At 42.7% G+C, this 15,629-nt stretch overlaps 1 protein-coding gene and 1 long non-coding RNA gene across 2 annotated transcripts in view; one reads left to right on the top strand and one right to left on the bottom strand.

Annotated features, from left to right (window-relative positions):
* The window catches only part of jarid2b (jumonji, AT rich interactive domain 2b), a 107,089-nt gene extending 96,734 nt beyond the window's left edge, over positions 1-10,355 (bottom strand). Inside the window, exon 1 of the mRNA XM_042434613.1 lies at positions 9,832-10,355. Within this exon, the coding sequence (XP_042290547.1) occupies positions 9,832-9,876 (45 nt within the window). The 5' untranslated portion in view covers positions 9,877-10,355. The remainder of the gene's footprint in view (positions 1-9,831) is intronic.
* Positions 9,121-15,317, top strand: LOC121912491. The gene is made up of 3 exons (XR_006100073.1): positions 9,121-9,178; positions 13,857-13,905; positions 14,513-15,317. It is a non-coding gene; the product is annotated as an uncharacterized LOC121912491 (long non-coding RNA).
* The last annotated feature ends 312 nt before the right edge of the window (positions 15,318-15,629 follow it).

Genomic DNA, 15,629 nt, shown 5'->3' with positions numbered 1-15,629 from the left:
AATAATGGTAAAATAACTTATCTACTGTCAGGAAATGGGCCAACATTATAAAACAGTTTCTTATGACTATAGTAATTTACTGAATAGATTCCACAAAAGTTGTTTTATACAAACAAGACAAAATGGCTAAATAGGGAAAAGTGTTATTGGTAATGCACATTTTCTATTCTCTGCCATGGCTCTCTATTTTCCTTTCTCTTTACTAAATCAGCTTTATCTTACATATAGAGACAACATGCTAGGAAATAAAAATAAATGTGCTCATTTCTATTTTAAAATCTGAAAAAAAAAAGAAAACATGCAAACAGCGGATCAACTTTTGTACAAAAAAAATTTCCCTTCTCAGCTACATTTTCTCAGTTTTACGGTTACACACTTGATTTCTCTGACTCACATGATTGCGAGACAGATCAAGTAACTTCCCCAGAATGCAGCCAGGAACCAGATGCTCCCACAACAATCTAACTTTACTCTTCATCTATAGGTCCACACCCTCGTGAGCTCTAGCTTTGAAACAAAAAGCATGAGATGTCTGACTGGCTAAGGCACCTTGTCGGCGTGTCAGTTTCTATAGAAACCTGGGGTGGGAGGTATAAGTTCCCCCCAATCATTTGCACACACGGTGAAGAGAGTAAAGCTTTTGGTGGTGGTAGTGGTAGTGGTGGTGGTGGGGGTTGGGGGGGGGGGGGGGTCACCATGGTAACTTCCTGCTAGTTGGCTTATAGATTATATTTACACAGAGTTTGTTTCGATTTTCTCTTAAGTGCTAACCAACACCTGCATTACTCATTTCAAATGTGTGAAAGTGAACTCGCGTCTGTGACAGTCAGGCATGGATTCAACCAGTGGTTACCACATTTCCTATCCACATTCTAGAACAATTCAATCTAAAAACAGCGGAGGTTTGCGTCACCTGGTGCATTTACTTTCTCGTGAGCTGTATTTTGTTTTAGAGATTCATCGCGACAAAGATCAGTGGGTCTTTACTGCCATTGCTGTGGATATTCCACTTGAGATGGTGCCTAATTTGATTATTTCTATCCTCTTGGATTTCTTCTCCTTGACAATCACAGGTTGTGATTTCCAGGGCTAGCCCTCTCCCCCCGAGGCCTTGTGATGTTTGATCCAGGGCCAGGGGAGGCCGGCCAGACATTCAGCCCAGACTCTGGCGCCCTTCCCTCAGTGTACCATGCACTCTAGCTCCCTGCTGTGAGGCCTGGAGGAAATCATGCAGCCAGGAGAATTGTAAAAGCCCTCGACTATTGAGGAGAGGTTAAAAACAGGGGGAACAATACCTTTGACTCACACTCTGCTTTTCTCGGTGGAAAAACTTTGAAAGCACCTATTGCTAAAAAAAAAAAAAAAAAAAAAATCAATAGGCAAAAAAGAAAAGAAAAATCAATATTCCTGTACTGACTCTTGTCAGTTCATACTGTTTTATGCTGCTTTTTCATTTATAGGAATAAGATAAACCCCATAATAAGAGCAACCCCAGGGAAACCCCTATAGTGCTTCACATAACAAGATTAAAATGAGCAACCATTTGTGCAGAGTATTGTGACAAAATAAACAATTATTAAATAAAATGGTTTGGTAACAACAAAAATAGACATTAAACACTGAAAATGTGTTAACAGCTCTTTCAATTAAATTTTTGCAAAGGCATTACAGGAAGTGCAAAATGACATCCCCAGAGGGCCAGATTATGCGTGTGCATACATGTTAGTATGTTAGGGTATGTGTGTCTGGCTGGGGTGGGTGGGGGGGTGGGAAGGTGGGGGTCATAGAGGGGGTTAATTCACACAGCTGTGTAAGATCAAACTGGAGAGGATTCCAAAGTTTCCTTTGGTAGACCGAATCAAAACAAAACGGGTGGAAGAATGCAAAATGCCGCTGCAAAACCACCAACAACATAATCATGTTGCTAAGCAGTCTGATCTTTCAAGTAAATGATTATCAAATGCAAACACACGTACTAAGTCAAATTAAAAACCGAGAGCGACGATGAGGGGAACAGATCCTGCCGATTGTGCGCAGGCTCCTCCCCTGCGACTGCGAGGCAATTTCGCAAAAAAATACTCCCGTTTCCGTCCTCCCTCTACAGCGCTATCCCACAGAAAGCTCCGGACGCCTCTCTCCTCTTTGTAGCTGTGCTGAGTAATAGAGCGAATGAGCTGAGAGGGAGGAGGTGAGAGAGATAGAGTGGAACGGAGGAAAAAAAAAATCCACTCAGTATTCTATTACAAGACAAAATGGGGGGGGGGGGGGGGGGGGGGGGGGAGTAGGGGGAGTAATGTGTTTCTCATGGCGGTTGGAGTATGGTGGTGTTGGATAGACGCAAACAGAATGTGTATATATTGACCTGCGAATCAAATAAACCGTTTATTCTGCCTCTTGCAGCCCCCAACCACCCACCACCACCACCTCCTCACTCCTCCTGTTTTCTCACATGTGGGCTGACAAGGGAACCAGCACATCCGACAGCTCAGCAGCAACACAAGCCCTTCCCCCAACCATGTTTCAGCAATAAAACATGCTCTTGTCCAGTCCTCCAGACACAGTTTGGAAGGCGTAATTGGTACGAGTGAGGGCCAGATGCAGTTAACACCTTTTTTTGTAACCAGTCATTTTCCTCTAAATCAGTCGAAAGCCACAAAATCTCAAACTACTATTCTGCCCAGAATCAATACACTTTGTGTAAAACCTTTTTACACCACGCCACCTTCACCACATCTTCTACTTTTTTTTTTTTTTTATCATTCAGTGAGGGCTGAAAAGTAGAGATTAGGCAGCAACAGTGGTCACCCAGCCACTTTGCTCCACTGGCTCATTACTCCCCTGTTTTGGGGGGGAAGTGGGGAGGAGAGGGGGTGGGGGTGCTGCCATCCTGAATTAAGGCCTCCCTCGCAAAAGGGCCAAATGCTTGGTGAAAAGGGTTGTATTGGAGAGCTCTTTAACGGAAGGGAGGTCGCCGTTCCACAACTAGCCATGTATTTTGGAGAGCCCCAAATGACTGCCGTAAAAAAAAAGAGAGATAATGACAGTCAAATATTTAAAAAAAAAAAAAGTTATCACTGGAAAATACCCTCATGAGAGATTAAATGAGAGCGATTCATCGGCCAAGGCAACGCTGCGCCAAAGAGGACCTGAATAGAGTGGCCAGTGGCTTGTTGGCAGGAAGAAACAAACTTCTCCATCATAAAAAGAATGATTCATAGATTACTGCACTTGGTGGAAGCTTGTGAGACTGTAACGCATAATAAGAGCAGTTATGAATGTACACTGCATGGTAAAACTGAAAAGGATTCCGGGACTGAAATCTGATGACACTGTGCTGCAGCTATCTTCGTGGAAAATATGACAAGTCAGCACATAGACGACTGACGTTAGAAAGCTTCAGGATTTCCTAATCTTAGAATCACAGTCAAGACGTTTTATGATGTTGCCTACAGAGTCTTATTGGCATATGTTTGACAGTGAAACTGTGGTATTCCTGGCAGAAAGAGAGGGAGTAATGGAGGATCGATACAGACTGAGCCTCTGCTCTGTTGCTTCATCCCTCGAGGCTTAATTCACTGGATGTGTAAAGACGACGGTGTCACAATAGGGGATCAGATGGGATTGACCACAGGATGAAAATGTAAGGAGTGTTTATTAAACTGATGTAGCTGAGATGAAGAGCGGGGAGAGGTTGAGCGGAGATTGGTCAAGAGGTTGTCTGAGAGATGTACATAATGGTCATTAAAAGCTAATGCCAGACTAAGCTACAATAGCTTGGTGATTCTCAAAAATGGATGAAAAACAACCTAATGCCTCCTATTTCAGCTTTAGAGAGCTTAAAGACAAGCCCAGGGCTAAGCTGAAACTCTAACTAGAAACAAAGGCATCTGAAGAATTGTCAGATTGTGTGTGCCCCCCCCCCCCTAAACATATATATTTGACAATGCTTGCAGAGAGATATGGTAAATAAAAAAAAAACTCAATTGTTCTTTCCACTCTACTTTTGCTGAATGTCCTTCATGGGCCCCCATAAAGCCTGCAAGGCCAAACCAAAGACAAAGCTAAAGGCTAAAGTGTTGATTCAGCTTCATAGGGATCCTGAACGGATAAGCTGTGGCAACCACTCACTCATTCACATGCACACACACACACGAGTGAGCATGTGTGTTCAGTGTTCACACACACACACACACACACACACACACACACACAGCCTCTCAGGGACTGACCAGCTGTCTCGCTCCCCCATCTCCGTCCAAACCCATAGGAGCAGGAGGATATAAATCACTAGGCAGAATGAAGAAGTGCACGGAGGGAACGCTCGTGGTGTACGTGACACACACACACACACACACACACACACACACACACACACATACACACACATCCCTGCCTGCATTGGCTGTCCACAACTGCACTATGTCCAACCATGCCTTGTGTTCAACTATTGGAACATATGCCGTAAAACACACCTACACACGCCTACGCACTCCTAACAGAAACACACACATACGGTACAACAAAGACAGTCACGCCTTGTTTTATGTCATTACTCCTGTAAATAGCCCACACCGCTGATATCCACAAGACACCTTGCAAGATTGGCCTTAAAACCGGTTTATCTCACCTACTGACTGCAGCTGTACACCTAAAGACCTTTGCCTGTACATGTGTGTGTGTGACGGTGCCAGCAGAACCAGAGTGCTCAATGCCAACAGCTGATAAGAGAAAAGGTCATATTGCATAACAGGAGTTTGTGCCGTGTGTATGACATAATGTTGCAAAAAAGATAGGCAATAGAAGAAGAGGGAGACAGAGACGGAGTCTGTATTTATATCGGAGGAAAGAGCTGAGTGTTGATGCATTTGGCCGCTGAACATCCATCGACGGTCCAAATTGAAGCAGGCAGCTCACAGAGTGCTCGTAACCATACAGAAAACTCTCTGGTTGGCAAAGCAGACTTCATCTAAGGAGGGGGGAAAAAAAAAAAAAAATCGCCCCTTTCTCCTCATTTCAGCACAAACTTAATAAATACATAAATAAATAAGGCTGAATTAAAAGAGGCTGGACTTGCTAACTTCACTCCTACAAATTTTTCTGGCAGTCTTTGTCGAGTCAGCAGGCCCTGCAAGAGAGGCGCGGCCAAAGTGATGTGAGGCTGGGCCTGCAACGTGGGAAGGACTGCTTCCTCACTGCTTCAACACACAACTGTTGAGAGGGGACACGTGAACAGAGGCCTGGAAATCGTCAGTTACCTGACAAATTTCATTACACTACAAATTCAATTGTCACCAAGACATAAAGAGAAATTAGGATCCAGAACACATATGGTTATGTTTTCCTATTCTTAAATTTTAGTGCACATTGTGCGCATTTTCTCTCTTCATTGTGAGTGACATACAAACTTCTGAGCTGTTTCAGTTATTTTCCATTGTGTGTAAATTGCTGGCAATTCTTCATGAGGGCTTTTTATATTCTTGGCAGTTACTTTTCTGCCATTGATACAGTTTGGCAACATAATCAAAGTAGCTCTGCTTTGATTTTTCCCCAATGCTGAATTAACATAAATACAGCAGGGTGATGTTACTTTTAAATAAAACGTGAATCACTCATCACTTTGCAGAGCATGCTTAGGTATACTTTTATGGAAGAACTGTCCTGGGGAACAACTCAAATGACTGTCACAAAATGAATATGAAGCTATTGAAAACACTTTCATCTTTCAACATAGAGCCTTTCGCAGGTGCCATGTGGAATGTCACCATAGAGAACGTCATCAAATAAACAGGCAGTAACGTGGCTTTTGCCACTGTGCACTTTGATTTGCCCTGGTAGCCATAGTAACGAAGAGGTTGCAAAGTGAACCCTGCCATGTTGCACACGTGAGGAGAAGGGAGCTTATGAAAGAAGAATTTGCATTGAAACATAAGGTTAAATGAAGCGCATTGAGGCTCAGGCACGGTGAAAAAACAACCCTGTGACCCTCTCTTCATGCTCCTACATGAGGCCCACATTTCATTTGGACAGCCCAAGAACGAGAGAGTGAGACAGAGAGACAGGGAGAGAGGGAGATAAAGAGAGGAAAAGGAGCAGAGGAGGGGGACAGTCTGTGCCTTTGCACTCCCCATTCTGTCCCCGCTCTCTATTTTTGTTTCCTCTTTTTGTACACGCTCAACGCACACACTCACAGTGCAATGGATTTTCAACTTGGCCCTCATCAGTTGTGCGCCTGATGAAACAAACACTGACAGCCTCTTTACATTTGTAAAGACCCCTGCAGCAGCTGTGCTTGTCCCACACACACCATGCGTGCACACAAACACGCACACTCACACACAACCTTTGAATCAGAGGCCTAGCCCCAGCTGGGGCCTACAGGAAGAGCCGACTCTGCACAAAATGGCCCTGACTGCACTGAGCTGCGCTCTGCCGTGCTCTCCTAGTATTCTCACTTACGTGCATTCACAAAGACACACACACACACACACACTCATACACGCGCGCAGTGTGTGTCATGTTTCGTTAGACAGAACAACACTGCCGCACATTAATGCTTGCTACCTCAGTCATTACACAGCACCTAGCCCTCAACCACTGGCTTTAAAGGCACAAACAAATTTAAAAATAAACTGACAAAAATACATTTTTAATGATTTTAATGGGAGCACAGAGAGAAAAAGTGCTTGCTTACTTGCACCTCCACTGTCACTCGACTTGACATTACTGGCAAAGCATCTTTGAAAAAATGACCCAACAGGGAAATTTGGCTTTTCTTTTTGGTTCTGTTCACATTGTCGCCTATCAATCCTTGTAGAAAATGGTAATTGCCTTGCCTTGTTTGCTTTTATTAAGGACTCATTCTCCTTTTATCATCATTTTATGATGTATTTTAATATCATTTGCAGATACTAGGTGTTTGTTGGGTGCAGTGGGTGGGGGTGGAGGGGTAACAACTCACACTCATGTTTCAGGGGAAATGGTTAAGCCAAGCATGTATAATTGTCTTACGCTAATTAAGGGGGTGGGTGGGTGGATGGGTGGGGGGAATCAGTAGGGCCAAGAGTCCTGTCTCAAAGCCTGGAGGGGGGCTTGGGGATCTGGATCCCTCCAGGTTGTTGTAGAAATGCACGTTTCTGAGCCTTATTTGGTCTGGGCCAGACTTAAAGCATCAACTGCAGCTGCCGAAAACAAATGACAGATGTGACACACATGCACACACACACACAAACACACACACAGGACAGAAGCATGCATCCTGCATTCAGGCACGCATACACACTATTTCCCCAGCCCTGACACTCCAGCTCCAGTTCTAATTATACAACCAAGTTATGAATAGACCAAATAAAAAAAAAAAGCCTATCCAATTTTAGAGTGTGACAATGTTGGCCGTCGTAGTCTGGCTAAATTTTAAATGGGGACTTTTGTTTTAGTTAGTCATAATTGCTATGGCATATCCTGTTTCCTCAATTCAGAGGGAGACTTACAGACAACTTGATGAGATCAAAAGCTTTGTTTTGTTTGCAATATACAACCCACATTTTAAACACATTTCAATGAAGGTATGGTTCGTGTAACTAAAACGACTTAGTCATGGTCAGAGAAAAACTACTGTGATGGCTGAATATTTCAAAAGTCAGCACTGACTATGACAAAGAAGACTATGGGATATAAATCGCTACTGCTGAATACATGTAGTGCAAATGTTATTCTCAGGAGATTGGGCTGCAATGTACCATATAAGAAAAGATCATGCCAGTTGTAAAAGTTCAGTTTTTCAGTCATTTTTTTCTTTTGGATGAATCACATTTGTCCTACTTTCCAATAAATACTTTCCAACAAATTGTGTCACTAGCAATGACGTATTGAAAAGCAACAAAAATGTATGTTGCCCAAAAGAAGACATACAGCTGTGTAAAAATGACATCCTGTTTTCCCCCCAATCAGAATACAGTGAACAGTGGAAGGGACCATAGAAACCATTTAAAAAGTGGAAAATGTAAAGCTCAATGATATGCTCTTCTGGAATGGGTGTTTCTAATTGTCATATCTATTTGTTCATACTTTTACCAGGACATGAACAGTTATCATGAGGCAGAAACCACGTGGATACTAGAAAAAGTGAAATAAGTTTGAGAGCAATTTAATTCAGGCTCCTCTTATCAGAATTACTCAGACTTATCCTTTCATTGTATGCACGTGAAAAGTATTGAATTCACTATTCATGCCCAGGAAACAGAAAAGACATTTCTCTGATTCCAGTGGGATCACTCTGGAAGACACTCCACATGTTGTTTGGACGAGGGTGGGGGGCGGTTAGCTGTGCTGACTTCAGCTTCACAGCATTAGCAGACATGATATGCCTCGTGCAATTAAAACGCGACATTGTGTCCATTACGCGCGTGACGATAATTCACAGCAACTATCTGTAAATGCATCAAAGAAGTGCAACAAACTTTAAAGACCCAGACACAGAGGCCCGGCGTGCAGCCTTCATGAAAAACGATACACGCTAACTTAGTCGAGCCATTCACACTTCGCGAGATTGAAAGTGTTTGTTTCATTCACGCAAGGGGATGTTTATCAGGCCCAAAACTAACCTAAAGCTACAATTTAAGTCCAGACGAGGCTGAACTAGTATATTTTACAGCCCCTTCCCTATAAATTCACCAGTGTTACTTGCAGAAAGAAAATGGTTGCTTCTTGGTATCGCTTCATACATGAACCTCTGCAATGCGACTGCACACATCCTCTTTAAAAAAAGACTGGGCCATTCAGAAAACACTGCTCAGCCACATCGACCACGTAATGTGCAGTTTAATGTGAATTCGGTAGCTGAGGACGACATCCAAACGCTTGTAAGCTAATCCTCTCTCCCCCCCGTAGTATCGCAAAAATGGAGTTATCCCTCAGCGGGTTGCTGCAATATCTGCTCGCTCACAGAGGTCACACGGATACCTGCAAAATGTCTGGAAGCCAATCGGACTAAACATATAAAGTAAAGACTGTAGCAAAGACAGCCGCATAACAACAACCCCGAGGGTGTCCCCCCCTCCTTCCACACCGTTTCAAGTGGTGGAAATTGAACGAAAATGCTGAATTGCATGACCCCCTTTCCTCCTGCTCTCCCTCACTCTTTATGGAGAAAATTAAAGAGCCACAACAGTCCGCGAAACAGGTCGGTCTTGTCAGCCCTACAGCAATAATACAACACCGACAGACACACCGCTATGTTTAATATAAACTCTATACATTAGCCTCAGCGTGAGATTGGTTTTACATGTATATTCTCAAGGTAAGAGTGGAGATAAAAAAAATGCTCAGCATGGGACGAAATGGAAGCCGAAATAGCTGAGCCATGGCCGACAGGCTCGTCTTCACGGCTCTGAATAGGAAGAAATTAGGAGCGAACAAAAGCCTTTTCTGAGCACATTAAGCCAAGTCCTTTAATTTAAAACCTTTACATAGCTTTGTCATATAGTCAAGACACACTATTCAACCCCCACCACGAGTCAAAATGCGCGAAACAACCCCCCTAAGCACCCAATGTTCAAATAGCTTAAAACATGTCTGATGTCGAACAAACGCTGCAACACAGACATTGAATAAACATTGCTGTCTCTTTAAATAAAACATGTAATTGCTAACACGTTGAGGTAACTTGTAGCCGTTGCCTTTTAAAGCATATCTGACCCAAATAGTAGACAAGCTGCGTGATGGTGAGCTTTACAGTCCGTGATGAAAGTTTATTTTCATCGAGGCGAGCAAGGTAAACTTGAATACAGCGATAGCATTTGTGAGCAATTTAGGCAAAGAGGTGTTTTTACTTACATATTTCTTTTGAATGATATTCCTCTTAGGTCTTTCCTTGCTCATTATGCAATCCCCAAAAATGTTTGGCTATAGAGAGAATGGCCACATGAATTTCTTTCTTTGACTCTCGCCTCTCCCGGAGCACCACCAAATGACGATTTAAATCCCCGGCTCTGTAGGAAAAGCTTGCTGGCTTTGCAGAATCCTCCTTCGGTGTTTCCCCTTAAACTAGTCGGATATAAATCCCAAAATTCAAGGGTCGACGACGAACAGAGACGGACTGAACCCAAACTCACTTGGGGATAACATAGTCAAAACAAATGCACAACAATAAGTTCCATTCGCCAGAACAGCTCGGCTTCTAGTCTCTGCGCACTCACTCCCGGCTCTTTTCAAATACATGAATATACTTGAGGTGAGGATCACAAGTCACATCTTGCTAGAGGTGAAGATACGATGAGAAATGAATAAATAAAATTAAAATAAAACGTTAGTTGTCACGTCTTTTTTTGCTGGAGCCTGCGATCGACGAGAGAGCTCTCCAGCGGCACTGATCTACTGACTGAGAGCAGCTCCTTTCTTCCCCTGCATCAGCCTATCACATCCCGCACCATTCAGCGGCAACTTTAAAATCCCACTGAGACAACCCTAGACGCAAAACACTAGCAAATATTCCTATATCTAATTAATTTATGGACTTATAGCGCCTTTGTGATCATTGTAATAGACAGTTTATAGCGATTTTACACTAAATGGTGCGTTTTAACTTCTATAGTATCAATTTTGAGGCTTCATATTTGGAGACATGGGTGGTCACAAGTAAGTTTATAGTTCCCCTATGCTGGTAGTATTTTAAATCCTGTGTTTTCATAATATACTTATGGGGATAATGGTTCTATGGCCCATACTCAATGGTAAGTGACAGTTTTATTCCCTATGATATTCTTTTGGGGAACAATCACATCGTTGACATATTAATGGTATCTGTGGTAGTTTTACTTTTTGTAAGGCAAAAACAGTCAAATGCCATGCAAGCTAAATGAAGAATTCTCAGAAGAAGTAGGGGGCAAGAAATGGTAGGGGTTCCTAAATGTTTATGTAAATGACAACTCCTGACCCCCATTCTCCACACCACCCCCACAGTCACAAACCATGTGGTTAAACCTTAGCCCACAGAGTTAAGACCCGAATATACTCCCAAGTGGACACATATATGGATAGCCGTGGATACCATGGGTGCTTATTAGTGTTGTTTGTGCTACTTTCTTGGAGGCCGCTTGGAGGATGTGTTCCACATATGCACAGTAGATCGGCATACATTGATTGTAGTGTTGTGGGCGTGCGGACCAACTTGAGGTACACGGGGAAGTCTGCATAGAGCATACGCATAAACACTCTGGTGACGAAATTTACGTCAGGTGAACCCTCGCATACTCACAGACATGGAAAGTATAACATCGGCTTTAAGGCCAATTCATGCTTTCCATGAATAGGTGTAGTCATGCGTACGCGCACATGGTTCCATTCATACTTTTTTGGAGGTGCACGGACACAGATATGTTCCACATGTGCCTGCTAGTAAACAGGGAGGCTGTTTACACTTGGTTTTAAAATGTGTTTCGGTGATCCAAACACAAGTGGACAGCCGAGACACATCACCATTCACACCTGTGTCTATCATGTGTCTCCAAGGTGTCCAGCTGACCACTTGCATTCAGCCCACGTCACTTCCGCTAGAATGTAATAGGGCCCCGCAGAAAACCATTATGTCAGTCTGTCTAGACAAGTGCCAGATTTGTTTCACACAGGCTTGCTAAGAAAACAAAAATGGTTCAAGAACTCATATACATGTACGGACTATTCCAATGGTTGAGATTGGCAGGACAAAGTCATTTGGCATTGGTGTGCTGTCACCAAAATAACCACCACGTCCTGCATTGATGACATGTTTTCCTGTTACATCCTTGTTGGGGATGCATAAGGACGCATTAGCGTTTACACTACAAAAGATGTGTGGTCAAATGCATTCCAGACCACCTTGGGAAGTGGTTTGAGTGATGGGATCACGATGCAACTTGGTGGTTGTTTACACTTGTAATTAGGGCTGTCCACTTGTGATCCGATTGCCCAAGACTCATTTTAAAACCAAATGTAAACAAGGTCAGGGTTGCAGCGTTGTAAAATCCACTCTGTGAGTATATTACAAACTACTGTGCAGTGTTTTTTTGCTAAGCCTTTAAATGCAATAATCTGTTACTCCAGCCAGACCTACTGGATTGTATTTCATTGTCTCATTGGCACTTCAAACAACATGCCAACACCAACCCAGCCCCTTGTATTATTTGACACAGGCCTGTTTTCTGTCTGAATGTAGCTGAGGAGTTCCTGTATGTTGCTGAACAACAAGGAAAAGTCAAAAAAGAAAAGCAACAGATTAAAGGTCCAGTGTGTAGAATTTAATGACATCAGGTGGATAGACTTGGCAGAAATGCAATAGAATATTCATAAGTATGTTTCAATTTGTATAATCACCTGAAAATAAGAATTGTTGTGTTGTTGTTACCTTAGAATGAGCCCTTCATATCAACATAAGAAGTGGGTCCCCTTCCACAGAGGCCACCATGTTGCATGTTGCAACCACACAATGGCTCTTGAGAGGGCCTTTTGCGTTTTTCGCAGCCCCTATTGGTTCTCCTACATGCTTGGAAGGGGAGGGTGATGGGAGGGGTTTTCAGTTGGTTGCAGTCTGCAACCTCACTGCAAGATGCCACTAAATCCTACACGCTGGTCCTTTAATTAGGATAGGAATACAGTAGACGTGACAGGCATTCCTGTTTCCTTTTCTAGCACATGCACAGTTGACGTGTTTGCTATGCGTACAGTCTGACGCTCATGGACATGGGCAGATGACAACATTTATGTCGCGCGGACCCTTGCGGCCACACCGATGCGGAAAGTATGAAATCGCCTTAACATTTTATAAAATGATGTACTTAAAAGAACCCCAGCTGAGGACATGGAAAGTTTTTAGCTGTAGGTGAACAGAGCAGAAAGACAATGTTTAAAATAGTAATTCTTTCACATTTGCTCACTGGGCTCATCATCTAGTAAATACATTCATAATCAGATTATGATAATGAATTTAATTTTACCCCAGTGCATGAAGATGTCAAGCCAAAGATCTGCATTGTTCAGATTATCCCTCCAGTTACTTCGAATTTACACCAACATTTTTGAGAAAATGCGTATGTATCTGTATCATGATTGTGTATATTTGTTCAAGTAAAATGTATACTTTTGTGTTATCCACTCCGCTATGACTTTTAGCTGACTGGGTGTCCTCATCCCCCTCACTAGAAGTGGGCTAGCTGTATCATTACTCTAATATACTGTGTGGGACGGTTGGTCTTTATGAACCCCGGAGGTAGTTAAGTGTAGTGATGTGTGTGTGTGTGTGTGTGTGTGTGTGTAGTATTACAAAAAAGACACAGTTGCTGCCTTGTCTCCAAGGCATATAAAATATATATAAATAAAGGTTATATACATTTCTCAAACTAGGTATGTCTGTATTTCCACTTGAGCGCCCACAATCTTTCGCCTATAGGCCTGAGTATATGTGAGGGCATACCTGCGTGGGCTCTTTGTTCAACAAGTCATCCAGCAGCACCAGCTGTTGTTTGGGTTCCAGAGCAGGGGGGCAAGTCAGGTGGTGAACCGGATTGGTTTGGACTGTTCAGGCAAATTTCAGCATGAGGCCTTATTTTAACACTTAAGACAAACATTGCATCACTCAGAGTTGAGAGCATTACAACGTGATGTAGCAAACAATATAGTCCTGTCATATGAAATTTGGTGAGTGCTTTTCAAAAGTTTTACTATTTCATCTCAGGGTGTTTCTTCATTAGTCCGAGGGTGCCTAGCTCCCTCAAACACCCATGTAGAACCAGGCCTGGTTAGATCAACAGTAACCTATATCACAGGCCGTACAGTATTACATACATTTAAGATCACATTCATAACTACAAGCAATTTTGTGTTTCCAGGTCACTTTACCTGCACGTCTTTCCACTGTCGGGGGAAACCAGTGTACAGGTATGTTGAAAGCAGATTCAGCATCTCCCCGAACCCCTAAAAGCTCGACTCCAATCAATCACCAGTATCCGTGCAATCATGCTGATTTCATTATCATTCATGTAACGAGGAAGAGCTATCGATTCCTCTTCTGTGTTTGATGTAGATTTAGCATAACGCGCCAAATGATCAAAGCACTGAACTTACCCATGAATGCATGAACAAAGACACCAAATCAATAGCTGACGGGTCAATAATTCTAAGCGAGGCTTGCGGATGACATGATATTTATGTAGCCCCCCATTAAGTCACGTATGTGATACGTAAACAGAATACAAAAGAAATATTGAAGGATCAGCAGGAATCCAAATATTATACTGTGTGAGGATTTAGAGAAGGGATAATGGTGTGTGATTTAAATATATGCTGATCATATTCACGTTTATTGTGTATAAAAATGATTGCTTGTCCTATGCACATTTACGTAGTTAATCCTATAATCCTTATTTTCAGGTAAATCTATGGAAAGTTTATGTATCAGAAAAAAAACAAGAGCTTTACAGTACCTTAATCTATGGACTTATTATTCTTTTTGCCCTCTAATCAATGATGTCTTGTCCTTTGACAGCGTCAGAGTCAAGCAGGCTATTTTGAGACAAGCCTATGGAACACACTGCCTTTAGCCCCCATCATCTTGCACTCTCAGGGGGGTTTACCAAGTCTTCTGCCCTGCTGGTGCTGACATTTAGGCCCACATGAATCAATGAGACAAGCTGTGGAGGGATGCCTGAACTTCACAGCAGCCCTCCTCACAGTTCACATTTAGCCCACACCATGTACAGGCAAAAAGGGTTGCAGGGTCACATTTTTAGCCTGATTTCCGCTTGTGCAGATCAGCAAAACTTGGCAAAGCAATTGAAGGAATGAGAACTGTTTATCTGCTCAGACAAAATCAGAATCTTCCTCCTTACAGAACCATTTTCCCTGTTTATATTAGAAGAGTTTCTGTGTAACTTTGCAGACGTAAACCTGACACTGTAGCCAACTTCAGTGTGTTAATGACATGTGCATGTTACAAGATGATTGAGTGATGTTTGTGAAATATTGGTGAAATGCAAGATTTAGATAACTGATCTATTTTTATTAATTATTTATGCAAGTAAGTGTTTTTGTGTTTGTGTCCTTGAAGGGACAGGAGGTTTTGAAAGTGCAGTTTGGACTGCTCTGTTCTCGTATAGATGGCAGACATATTTACAGGAACGGATTTAAGAGTGTGTGTGTGTGTGTGTGTGTGTGTGTGTGTTTATGTGTGTCTATATGTGTGTGATGGAGAAGGCCAGGGATTGATTAGAGCTTTCACTCTCAATGTGGTTAATTGCCCAGTGAGGCTTAGCAGACGGTGCTGGCTAGATTGATGTCCGATAGCCAAGAAGAGGGGGAGTCAGGGTGTGTGTGTGTGTGTGTGTGTGTGTGTGTGATGGAGGGAGGGTGGGTGGGTGGGTGTTGATTTACTGGGCAGCATGGATGGGGGGAGGGAGCGGGTGCGGGGGGGTTTAGGGGCAAAGAATCCCAAATTAATGTTGAAAGATTGAATGGTTAAATATTGCACACTGTGGAAATAAACCCAAAGGAGTTTCCTTCAAAAGAAGGGGAAAAATCAAACGATTGTAATCACATCTGCTGAAAATAAAAGAAGATGCATTGAAATAGAAAAAGGAAAATACTGAGCCATGTCACCTAATGTT

The sequence above is a fragment of the Thunnus maccoyii genome, chromosome 15 (assembly GCF_910596095.1).
Source record: "Thunnus maccoyii chromosome 15, fThuMac1.1, whole genome shotgun sequence".
NCBI classification, from domain to species: domain Eukaryota; kingdom Metazoa; phylum Chordata; class Actinopteri; order Scombriformes; family Scombridae; genus Thunnus; species Thunnus maccoyii.
This window is presented reverse-complemented; position numbering and strand designations above follow the sequence as displayed.